Here is a 12,321-nt window from a genome sequence, read left to right on the forward strand (position 1 = left end):
GATGAGTGGCCAAATTGCTCTGATGAAGCGAGAGAGAGAGAGAGAGAGAGAGATGGCCGGAGATTACTAAAAGCTATGGATTTGTCCTAACAAGCAGAAAAAGGTTGAGCCAAGGTTCCACTAGAGTGATATTGCAGCAAAAATATCACACCGAAATGGAAGACCACCAACTGTCGACATTGGAGAACGAGCGTCCAGTTCGACTGCCTCGGGCAAGCAGAGCTTACAATTTTTGCCCAAACCGCATCCTGATTATTAAGCAATGCCTACTACCACCACCTACAATCTAATGCAAAATTTAACATCTTAAGGTTAAGAATACCTACACCACCTAGCGTCAAAGGTTTGCAAACAAAGACCCATGAAACTAGGCATGACTATTTAAACTTCTCCCATATCTTACTGCCAAAAAAAACTGCCTTTCCACCGCGTCAATCTCGTTGGTCAGCTAAACTGGCAGAGTGTACATCAAAAAAATTGATTAACTAGGTCAGAAAACATCAAAAGACCACCCACAGAGAGGACAATTCCTAAAAACTTACATATGCTGTTTCCCAAACTTCCGAGTTTGGTAATTTATCTAAGTTTCCAGAAACAAGATTATTTTGGCAGTCAGGATTACATTGTTCGTTGCTAGAAGATTGACCGAACCCCTTGTAATTCAGTCATGGTTAGAAAGAGCTATACTAAAGTTGAAAAGAAAAACACGTACAAGATTAATCGAAGCACCTACTTAATATCAGTAATGCCTAAAAGCTAAGCTTGTAACAAAGCTATAGGTGCTTCTGAAACTACTTGTTTTGGGGTAAGCATCTCGCTATCTTGGGCTAGAGCGATGTAATTCTGAGCTCTCTTTTTGATCAAAGCTTTGTAACTGAACTATTACTTAATTTAATTTGGTGGGTACAGCTTACCAATATTTCTTTTTCAAAAAAAAAAAGGCTAGATCAAAATGAGAGAACCTGCCAACGATGTTTAATATTGCCCTCTTTAGTAATGAACACAAAAATTCAAATGCAAATTAATAAGCAATTTGCTTGTCCTACAAACAATAACCATTTATATTCCAGTCTCCTAACGTAAGCCTGTGTAATACGCTGATACGCTGTGTTTTAAGATTAAAACGGCAGTGTGCCCACTGGTTCTGAATCTCTCTGGTTGAATTGGGGTAGAAGCCATTTCAGTCAGAATTTTTGCATTGTTCGGAAGAAATTGCTTTTGCTTTTGCCTTTTTGATTCCTGAATTAACAAGTTAAACCATCTGGTTTGGTTCGGTTACAATAGAATACTGATAGAGCATCAACAAATTACATACATATTGATCATGGTCTGTTTCTGATGCCCAAAAACTTGCTTAAACATAAGGTTTCAGCTGACTGACAAATATTAACAAAACTGCTAATTAGGTTTTAATTAAACTTATGGTTTAATTAGACAAAAAACATACGTGCTTAAACATAAGGTTAAGATAGAATGCAAGCCGATAGACTAATAACCACGCTATTAATTAACATACTTTATACTTACATATCAGTGTGTGTTTGTGTGTGTATATAATTTTGATTTGTTTTTAACAGAGAAGACAAAACACCAGGGGCTATAGATGCCTCTCAAAAGTATCTGCTGTGCATGTTCCACTGTCTGCTTGCAACTCAATTTGTAATTTTATTTCTATATTTAAAAAGATATAAATACACTTTGCCTGAAAGAAATTGAATACTGTGAAGTGTGGACCACTACCCACCTACGTTCCAATCATACAGAACCATGTTATATAACTCAGACGATCTTAATGGTCATTTTGCTCTGTGTATGAGCTAGCCAGTAATGAAATGCCATTTAATGCCACCCACTTGTATTCATTCCATGATGTATTTCTGTTCGAGACTAGTACTAAACTACTAAATCAATTATGATCATTAAACCGAATTCATGCAAGCACATATTCAGAGCACAAAATATTCCAAAGAAGAAAAGAATAAAGAAGCAAAACCAAGAATTTAAAACCAAATCCAGAGAATGAAAAGAGAGGTCTAATCAGTGAAGCAATAGGCACTAAATTGTAGTTGAGGCAAAAGATGAGGGATTGATAAAAAGGAAATCTGAGGATCACAATCAATGAGCAATAATGGGTGTTGTGGCTATAAGAAAGGCTGTGGAGTGAATACTTAGAGCAAGCTTTTAAGCCAATTTTTTGCATGGTTCAACGTAAGCACTATATGCTTTCATTATCGATTTATTCCAATTAAAGCATCTTTGGTGTTTATTTGATACTTGATAAGACATAAATCAAAAAATCCTCCAGTTATGGACGACAAACAAAAGAAGAAGAAAGAGAAAAAAAAAAGTAAAAACTGAATCAAAGAGATGGATTCCCTGTGCTTTGTGGGCGTAAACCTCATCTACATCACTTTATAGTTTATTCATGAATCCCTCTCACATTTTTATTAGTTCTCTGACTGCTTTGCAGTCTGAGTCATCCTCTAATGTCCCTGACCTTCTCTGATCAGCCTTCAACCGTAATTATACCCCTATGCTAGTATTAGAAAAAGAACACTGAGCACTTGAGAGCACAGTTCCTAGAACCTCCCTACTCCCCTCTTGTCTCTCTATCCTGTCTTTTTTTGACACGAGAGAGAGTTGAATAATTGGAAAGTACTCATTGACACACCTTGAATTCGGGACTTCAATGAAAGTTTTCTTTCTTGTGTGACCAGCATTTAGTGAAAGGGTTTGAGGAGCAGGGCAAATGGAAACACCGAAGGCAACTTAAGAAAATCCCATTTCACGGGATTATGACATGGTAGAAATCACAATGGCAGTATGGCACTGTATATTTCATTATCATTAAAGAAGTATCAAAATTATCGAATAAATATCTTATTTTTTATTTTAATCCAATATGTTTCCTTCAACCAATTTATCAATTTAAGAAAAAATTTTAACCGAACAAGACGTTTCAGATGAGTTTTGGTTTGTTTCAATTTAACCAAAGACATTTTACAAACAATTTACAAATCTACTGAGACAGTAAAATTTATTGTTTATAAGACAACCAAGTTGCAAAAATAATAAACTATGCTTCTATTATGAATAATAATAAACTTGTAAAATGGCAATAAGAAAATCAGCTCGTTTAAAAAATAAGACCAAGAACAAATAAGATCACATTCCAAAACTGGCTATATAGTTTATACTTAAATAAATAATCATTTTAGTAGTTTGATAATTTTCTAAATTTTCAATATTATTTACTGCTTTCAAACTAAAAATATCTGCTCCTAGTTTGCACCAACTATAATTCAAAAAAGAAAAAAATCTAATAGCGTAATTTTATTCCTTGAAGTTCATCTCTTTTTCTTTTGCCGCTAGATATCTTAATGACCATCTTTATGTTACTGCGTCGAAGCCCACTTTTAGTCAAAGTTTTCTCTTACTCAAGGTTCTATTTGTTGATCGTTACTCCCTTCTCGAGGTAATAAGGTAATATCCTGTGTCATCAAGTCTCTTCTCTCTCCCTATACCTGTGGTCCTTCGGTGTCTCCAAGTCATTTCCTTTCTTTCACAAGGTCGTCTCTATCGCCAAGTCTCCTTTGAGCATGTTACTATGAATTTGTAATCAAAATGAGGTATGCTGATGAAATTGTTATAGTTTCACTACTATCATCATCAAAGGGAAAATATAGGATTCAAGATTATTTTTTTCTTTTAACCGTGTCATTTGTAAAACCTATTTGTTTAATATAGATGACTAGGAGAAAATTAATGTTTTATTGAAACTGTCTACTTTTAATTATTTACTAGTATAAGGAAACTATATAATTTCTAGATAAATATAACCCTTTTAACGAGCTATTTTAATACTGTCCTTATTTATAGAGCATCTCGAGGAGAGAGTTTTATTCCGACACAGCAGTGGTGAAGAGCTTGAGAAGGATAGAACATCAAAATAGTGACTGTGGAGATGGCCACAGGGAAGAGGTCAGTGACGCCAAAGAAGAGGTCAAGAAAAAGAAAATTGAATAATTCTAATATTTTTTAGCACTGTAACTAGTTTAAAATATTTCGGTAGGCAATAAAAAATTTTTGCTGTTTGTTTTTCTTTTTGCACGTAACAAGTGCAAAATAGTTGGATAGCGATATCAAGGATAGCAAGGAACAAATAGGGTATCTCTTACATAGTTTTTTCTTTAAAGGATAAACATCTATTGGATGATAATACAAACAAGCCAGTAATTATAATTTTTCCCTAATGATATTACGACCCTTAGCTTCTAACATGCCTTTTCCGATTCTATAACTTAGTGCCTCCAATCCCACTCCGTTCAGCGTATCCTGATAAAGTTTGGGTGGGTTTATTCTCTCCAGCTCCCTTCACCATCTGAGCCTCTTTTTCTTCTACTCAGTTGGAAGCTTTGGACTTAAGATAAGAACAGAATAGAGACTATATACCACCACTATATGGTCCCTTTTCATTCCCACCATTGGTGATAGAAAACAAACAAGAAGACCTCTATGTTCTTATTAGAAACTATGTCAAATTCCACCTCCATCTCAGAAGAAGCCAGTGTTTCCTCGGAGACAAGAGTCCATGACCACTTCAGCTTGAGCTCTTTGCTTACATCCATATCACCTCATCAACAGCCACTACCTAAGACCAAGAAGAAGAGAAACCAAGCAGGGAATCCAGGTAGAGTCCTTAAAATATATCAACTAACAGCATGTATTCTTGGTTGTTCTTAAATTTCTGATTTTTTTGTTTGTTTTTTTGGTTTTTGTTCCAAAGACCCTGAAGCTGAAGTTGTAGCCTTATCACCTAACACACTGATGGCCACCAATAGGTTCATTTGTGAGATATGTAACAAGGGTTTCCAAAGAGATCAGAATCTGCAGCTGCATAGGAGGGGGCACAACCTACCGTGGAAGCTGAGGCAAAGAAGCAACAAAGAAGGAGCTACAAGGAAGAGGGTGTATGTTTGCCCAGAGCCATCTTGTGTGCATCACCATCCTTGCAGGGCTCTTGGAGATTTGACAGGGATCAAGAAACACTTCTCCAGAAAACATGGAGAGAAGAAGTGGAAATGTGACAAGTGCTCTAAAAGATACGCTGTGCACTCTGATTGGAAAGCCCATGTTAAGACCTGCGGAACAAGAGAATACCGATGTGACTGCGGCACCCTCTTCACTAGGTTTGTGATATTAATTATGATGTTGCATAATTCAGTTTTTTTCCGCCACCACAAGACTCCCCCATCACATACTGTCACTCTAGTCCTCTCTCAAGCTCGCTTTATTTCGTTCTCTTGTTCATCTTGATCAGTTTTAAGGCATTCTTCTTTTCGTTATACTTCCTTGCAAGAAGAATGAATTTTTCTCCGTCTTGAACTGTATAGAAAGAGATAAAAAATAACACGCATAGGATATAATAAAATTGTTGATTTTATAAGATTTGATTGTAGTTGTTGTTCTAATAGTAGTAGAATTTAATAAAATTAAATTAAATTAAAGAAGAAAAGTGGGGTTTTTAACTACTTTTAACACAATAAGTCATATATCGTATGTTTTTAGGAGAATTCTTCTCATCTTTATCATAATGCATATAAGAAAGTATTCATATAAATAGCAGAAATCTTAATTAATTGCTGTATGCCAGTGTTAGAGGTAATGCATGGCTTTAGCTGACAACCATACAGTATGATTGTCATGTCTCAACCACGTGTTCACTTGCATGAATCTTTTTGGTTTCACCGGTAAAGTTGCTGTAAGGCTGATAAACAATTAAACTATAGTTTATGAATAGTCAACTGCTCCTAAAACGGGTTAAAGGATTAATTTTGAACGTACATGTATTCTCGAAAAAAAATTCCTCACATCTCCTAATTAATTTAACAGTCAATTATAAATTAACCTAAATTACAATTTGAGAACAAACTATGAGTCCTAAAATGAACATAATTAAATTTTTTTACTCCAATGAATGGTCAACTGCTCGATATTCGATGCCTATGACCTAAGTGAAACTCGTGATCTTCTGCGATATAATTTGTACCTAAGAATATATATCCTAAGCTATGCAATATTGAGGGAAAATTAGAAACTGCGTATTGTTTGAGTATATGTCAGTTCATGATGGCACCCATATCTACTAATCTAACCATAGGTTTTACGCCTGTAGTACCACAAGAGAGAAAACCAACCTAAAGTATAGATTAGGCCATTGTGGATTAGCCACCAATTGAGATCTTAGCTAGATCTCTTCTGTTTTGGCATCAGTTTAGCATTTTATGAATTAATGAAAGGAAAAGGAAGAGAAATCAATATTCAGAACCAAGGATAGATCTCATGGATCCGAAATTTGTTTCACTTATTATGAGTTTTAGAATTTTTTTTCTTTGTATTTGAGTAGAAAAACTAGGTCAACAACTAACTTTTTGGAGAAAAAATCAACTTATAATTTAGTTTATATGAAACTCATAAATCATAGTGGGTTGATAGTAGAAAAATAGCAACATAATAATAATAAGACTATGAAAAGAATTCTTAGAAAAATATTGGTAAATTTTACATAATCAAAATATTAGAAGCTTAGCCTATATATATATATATATAGAAAAATCTTATCGAGTATATCTACATCAAATACAACAAATACAAATCGACAACTATACTTTACATTGGAACTCATGGCTGATCCGAATATAACTCTATCTCTACCTTGTATAGAAGAATAGTCATAATATATTAAATATCTCTCTGTATATAGGTGTATTTTTTTCTCAACCTTTTGTCAACTGAACTGTAAGAAATATACTCAGTGCACAGCCAATGATAAAGGAGAGAAAAATGTAATAGAATTCAACCTTATAATATCCTCTTTTCTTATAGCCATACTAATCTCCTTCATTGGAATCAAAACAGGAACTGAGCAATTAAATGATATGCATAGTGTACAGCTTTTATCCATATATCCAACTCCATGATAACTTGATAAGCTGATAACCGTGCATGGTATTTATACTTTCATTTCTTGCAGAAAGGATAGCTTCATCACCCACAGAGCATTCTGCGATGCCTTGGCAGAAGAAAGTGCACGAGTGATGGCCGGCGCAGCTGCCACCCCTACATTCCCACCACTGCATCAGCCTCTCTTCCTTCCCTCATCATCCTCCTTCTGGGACCCCTTTACCGCTGCTAACGCTAACTTATTGATTCTTAATCCTAGCCCTGACGACTGCAATCTCAGAGACTTGGAGGTAAAAAAGCCTGAAGACAACTTTCCTTCCCTCCTTCACCACCTTCCCACCAACCCTCGCCCTTCACCTCATCTCTCAGCCACTGCGCTGCTCCAGAAGGCCTCAGCTATGGGCCCCATAAGTATGACCAACACCTTAAGCGGCCCAGGTTACACTGATGCAACTGCCGGAAGCACTGTCGCTGCCAGTTCTTCCTCCAACGTCCAAGACCTTGTGATGTTGCAGAAAACCAGTGATGGCTGGACTAGGGACTTCCTTGGCGTAGCAGCCGGAGAGTCTGGGAACGATGAGCTACTTCTGGATTTGGTGACTGCTTCTCCATGTGCCCCCATGGGTCACCCAAACAAACAGTTCGCTGGGTTCCATCCGGTGAGCGGAACGTGGAACTGAACCTACTGGCATTCCCCAAGTCCAGTTTTCTTTTGATTTTAATGCATTACTATTGTGCTGCTATAGTATTAGTTGTCGTTATAAATGCTGTTGCTTTGCCCCTATTGTTAATATCTTTATCTCACTGCCATCAATGAGTATCGTTGGTATCGACCAAACTTAATTATATTTATATTGGGTCTTCATACAGATGGACTTAAAGGTTTAAGTAGATGTTTACAAGAATTTAAATGATTCAGTATGCATATTCAAATATAATGTATGATGGTATACAGAAAAAAAAAACACGAGGGTTTAATTAGCTTGGTCAATTAAGCTTTTTATAAGACCTTTCAAACATTCTGTTATGAGCAACTTGTTGAAAAAGTTTAGTCGGGAGTTAAAACACTAGAGTGAACTCCAATAATCAGCGGGCAATTAAAGAATCTCTATCCTTATTTCGGTATTGGTTCTGTGGGACAATTAAAGAATCTCTATACTATACACACACACACTGAAACCAGTTTGAAATTTCAATTTGTTAGACATCCCCCTGCTAGCTAGTTGTTAGTTTGAATTATCTTAAATTGTTGGGAACAAATGTAATCTGGAATATACCACAAACTCAACGAGTTAACTAATTGCAAACTTCATGGAAAAAGCTTGCTCAGGAGATTAACTATTATTCGGATCATTAGTATTAAAACTTTCTGCGAGCAAGAAACCAATGGCTTTTGCTCAAAGCAAAAAGGTGAAGTTTTAAAATGTTTGAATTCAATTTATTGGGATTAGAAAGAGGCAGGTGGCAGGGAGGACCAAAAGGCTCTTCAATTGTCCCATCAGTTAGTAGGAAATGTCAAATAGTGTCTAAAAATAGTGGAAAATGCTTAAGAGAAAAGAAGAAAGGGCACTGTAAGAAAAGTGGACAGGAAATGTCAACGCGTGAGGAAAAAAGATGTTCACGGATGCATACATACCTCGGCCAACTGAATCCTCCAGTCTTTTTGATCACTCTGCTTTCTCGATTTGAGCTCTTATTGGGATTGGAGGAAACCAATCAAGACGCTTTCTGAAGAAAAATGCACAAGTATTACAGTCGGATTGATAATCATCAAATTGTGTAAAAGATAACGATTAATTGTTAAAAAAGACGATGAAGATCAAGCTTAATCAGAAACATCGCTTTGGCGGTTCAAAGATTTTCAGCATTTTGATGTTAACATACCGTTCTGCACTATGTTGTGAGGAAGAAAACTAAATGTAAATTTGTTTACGTTGAGACAGGTTTGGCAACTCTTTCAAACACAAATATCGTGCTTAATTAAGTTGCTTGAAATATTAGAATGTCTGTGAAAGAAAATTCCAAGCCAACCTTTAGTCTTGGTTTTGTGATCAGCCTGAGACCTCCATTGTTTAAAGACCTTAATCAGGGCACTTCAAATTCCCATCCCCAATCTTTCCCCAGATTTGAAATATGTTGAAGATAACCCTTCAACAGTTCTATTAATCAAAGCATCTTTTTTTATGAGAAAAAGAGAAATTATATCTTTCTTTTTTTTGTGAGAAAGGAAAGAATATGGAGACTAGCTTAGGGATTCATGTATTTTGCATGAATAGAGAGCAATCTCTGACCAACTTTTCAAAAGATTTTTGTGAAGGAAAACAAATGCATGTGAGATGCCGGTTAAGAGTACAATACAGTCATCTTGCCTGCTAAAAAAGCCCGCTCTGGTCATCCTTTTCCTTTTTTTTTTTTCCTTTATTCCTTTGCTTTTTCACAAGTAGACAAACAAAAAGGCTCTCTCGCCAGTGCCTCCCCCCTTGGGCTTCCAACTCTGAAATCCCATCTTCCATGACCTAATTATTATTCGCCTTGTTCTTCTCCTTCCTTTGGATCATCCCCATCTCCAGGCTCATTTACTTTTCTCTTTTCCTTCGTTTTTTCAAAAAGATAATAACCCAAAGACCAACCAGTCCAATCTTGTTACCTTGTTCGTGTTATGAGAACATCATCCTACTATCACATCGCACCAAGGAAATGAAACACGACTCCTGTCTAAAGCTTATTAGCTAAGAGACCGATCTCGTTCACTTTTCAGTGTTCTAAACAAGTAAGAATAGCACAACAAAAAAGAATTGCTAACTAGAAATTTATAGGTGCCGCAAAATCGTTCAAATCATCCTTATCCAATGGAATTTGAAACTAATGCCTCGTACTTCTTAAGCAAAAAAAAAAAAAAAAAAAAGGTAAATATACTGAAAATGGTCCAGGGCGGGCTCACAGTTCCTAATGGCTTTCACAGTCGTCCGCTCGCCAAGAGTGAAGGGCCGGTAAACAAAGGTGCTCATTTTGAGATCCGAGTAAAACAATGGACAGCTTGGGAGATGATTGATGAAAAGGATGGCGTGGGAGCCAAGGCCCACTACGGATCATTCTCCGTATTCTAAAGCTCTCAGCAAATTGAAATCAAATTGAAATCAATGTTCTAAGTGAATTCTATTTCGCGACATTAGATCAAATGCAGTCAGCGAGACCGTCCATCACGCTTTACTCCATCATGGAATCATCGTTTTCTAGCCTAAGGTTTGCGGAGCACAAAGCCATTTTTTAGCGGGAGGGGTTGTGAAAACACCTAGTAAAGCATAGCCGATACGACAACCAATTGCAGTACAATTAAACTAAGATTAGGTCAGATGAAAGTAAGATCAACCGACCTGCACTTGTCATCTGATACGATCGATGGAATGCGCCGGAGTCTAGCGGAGCGGCCGCCGGCCGGCGTTTGAAACTAATGCCTCGTACTTCTTAAGGAAAAAAAAAAGGTAAATATACTGGAAATGGTCCAGGGCGGGCTCACAGTTCCTAATGGCTTTCACAGTCGTCCGCTCGCCAAGAGTGAAGGGCCGGTAAACAAAGGTGCTCGTTTTGAGAGCCGAGTAAAACAATGGACAGCTTGGGAGATGATTGATGAAAAGGATGGCGTGGGAGCCAAGGCCCACTACGGATCATTCTCCGTATTCTAAAGCTCTCAGCAAATTGAAATCAAATTGAAATCAATGTTCTAAGTGAATTCTATTTCGCGACATTAGATCAAATGCAGTCAGCGAGACCGTCCATCACGCTTTACTCCATCATGGAATCATCGTTTTCTAGCCTAAGGTTTGCGGAGCACAAAGCCATTTTTTAGCGGGAGGGGTTGTGAAAACACCTAGTAAAGCATAGCCGATACGACAACCAATTGCAGTACAATTAAACTAAGATTAGGTCAGATGAAAGTAAGATCAACCGACCTGCACTTGTCATCTGATACGATCGATGGAATGCGCCGTGCCTCAAAATCGTTCAAATCATCCTTATCCAATGGAATTTGAAACTAATGCCTCGTACTTCTTAAGGAAAAAAAAAAGGTAAATATACTGGAAATGGTCCAGGGCGGGCTCACAGTTCCTAATGGCTTTCACAGTCGTCCGCTCGCCAAGAGTGAAGGGCCGGTAAACAAAGGTGCTCATTTTGAGATCCGAGTAAAACAATGGACAGCTTGGGAGATGATTGATGAAAAGGATGGCGTGGGAGCCAAGGCCCACTACGGATCATTCTCCGTATTCTAAAGCTCTCAGCAACCACCGAGTCCCACCAATCTAATTTATCAAATTGAAATCAATGTTCTAAGTGAATTCTATTTCGCGGCATTAGATCAAATGCAGTCAGCGAGACCGTCCATCACGCTTTACTCCATCATGGAATCATCGTTTTCCAGCCTAAGGTTTGCGGAGCACAAAGCCATTTTTTAGCGGGAGGGGTTGTGAAAACACCTAGTAAAGCATAGCCGATACGACAACCAATTGCAGTACAATTAAACTAAGATTAGGTCAGATGAAAGTAAGATCAACCTACCTGCACTTGTCATCTGATACGATCGATGGAATGCGCCGGAGTCTAGCGGAGCGGCCGCCGGCCGGCGTCGCTTTGTTTCGCCCCTCTCAGAGTCGATCCAAATAAGGACTGTTCATGAATCACGATGCATTGCTGTTGGGTTTCAATCAGAATGAGCCCATGCTTTGGTAGGCCAAACCACTTGAATAATGGGCCTTCTAAGTTCTCGCGGGATCATTATCCATAGGAGCCCCTTTATTATTATTATTATTATCATTATTAATAATAATAAGTTCGTAAGTTTTTTAAAAAATAAATAACAAATTAAGAATAGTTTTTATAAAAAAAAAGGGTATTATGCAAAACTAATGTCTTTCGTGTGGATGACAAAAGATGAATTACATATTTTATCTCTTTAAAGAATAATAGGTAATCATATTTTAAATACATCTATCGATTAATTTTGATATAGTTTTTGTCCACTTGGACAAAATGAATTTTTCAAACATTTTGATGATCAATAGCCGTATATGGAGACTAAAGATGATCTTGATTAATCCATTTAAATAGTTGAATATTTGGATTAAAAAAAAATCTTATCTAAGATTATTGGATATATGATGTCAACTAAAAAAAACTAGTCATATCTAGAGTTATCCCACGAGCTAACACAATTGATTCATGTAAAGATGTTACTATCAATAAATCTCAGGTTTATTTTTTTACGAATGTGAAATGCCTAGCTCATTGCCTCAACTCCTTTTTGCATGCTTTGTTATTGCTGGGTAAAGTCCTCATGATTTACCTCCCTTACAAATAGTGGGG

At 36.9% G+C, this 12,321-nt stretch overlaps 1 protein-coding gene and 1 long non-coding RNA gene across 4 annotated transcripts; one reads left to right on the forward strand and one right to left on the reverse strand.

Annotated features, from left to right (window-relative positions):
• Positions 1-967: 967 nt before the first annotated feature.
• Positions 968-11,650, reverse strand: LOC122046271. 3 transcript variants are annotated; one of them, XR_006130245.1, is made up of 3 exons: positions 11,518-11,650; positions 8,600-8,691; positions 968-1,239 (listed from the first exon to the last, which is right to left on the reverse strand). It is a non-coding gene; the product is annotated as an uncharacterized LOC122046271 (long non-coding RNA). The 3 variants fall into 3 exon arrangements; XR_006130246.1 differs by lacking the exon at positions 11,518-11,650 and adding an exon at positions 10,338-10,405; XR_006130244.1 differs by lacking the exon at positions 11,518-11,650 and adding an exon at positions 9,905-9,990.
• Positions 4,313-7,828, forward strand: LOC122046270 (protein indeterminate-domain 7-like). The gene is made up of 3 exons (XM_042606880.1): positions 4,313-4,690; positions 4,787-5,189; positions 7,034-7,828. Exons 1-3 carry the CDS (start codon positions 4,516-4,518, stop codon positions 7,641-7,643), a joined length of 1,188 nt encoding a protein of 395 aa, XP_042462814.1. The 5' UTR covers positions 4,313-4,515; the 3' UTR covers positions 7,644-7,828.
• Positions 11,651-12,321: the final 671 nt, after the last annotated feature.

The sequence above is a fragment of the Zingiber officinale genome, chromosome 2B (assembly GCF_018446385.1).
Source record: "Zingiber officinale cultivar Zhangliang chromosome 2B, Zo_v1.1, whole genome shotgun sequence".
NCBI lineage: Eukaryota > Viridiplantae > Streptophyta > Magnoliopsida > Zingiberales > Zingiberaceae > Zingiber > Zingiber officinale.

Coding starts and splice junctions, on each gene's coding strand:
- LOC122046270 (XM_042606880.1), top strand. CDS start 4,516: ATGTTCTTATTAGAAACTATGTCAAATTCCACCTCCATCTCAGAAGAA. Junction 4,691..4,786: donor AAACCAAGCAGGGAATCCAG/GTAGAGTCCTTA, acceptor TTTGTTCCAAAG/ACCCTGAAGCTGAAGTTGTA. Junction 5,190..7,033: donor TGCGGCACCCTCTTCACTAG/GTTTGTGATATT, acceptor CATTTCTTGCAG/AAAGGATAGCTTCATCACCC.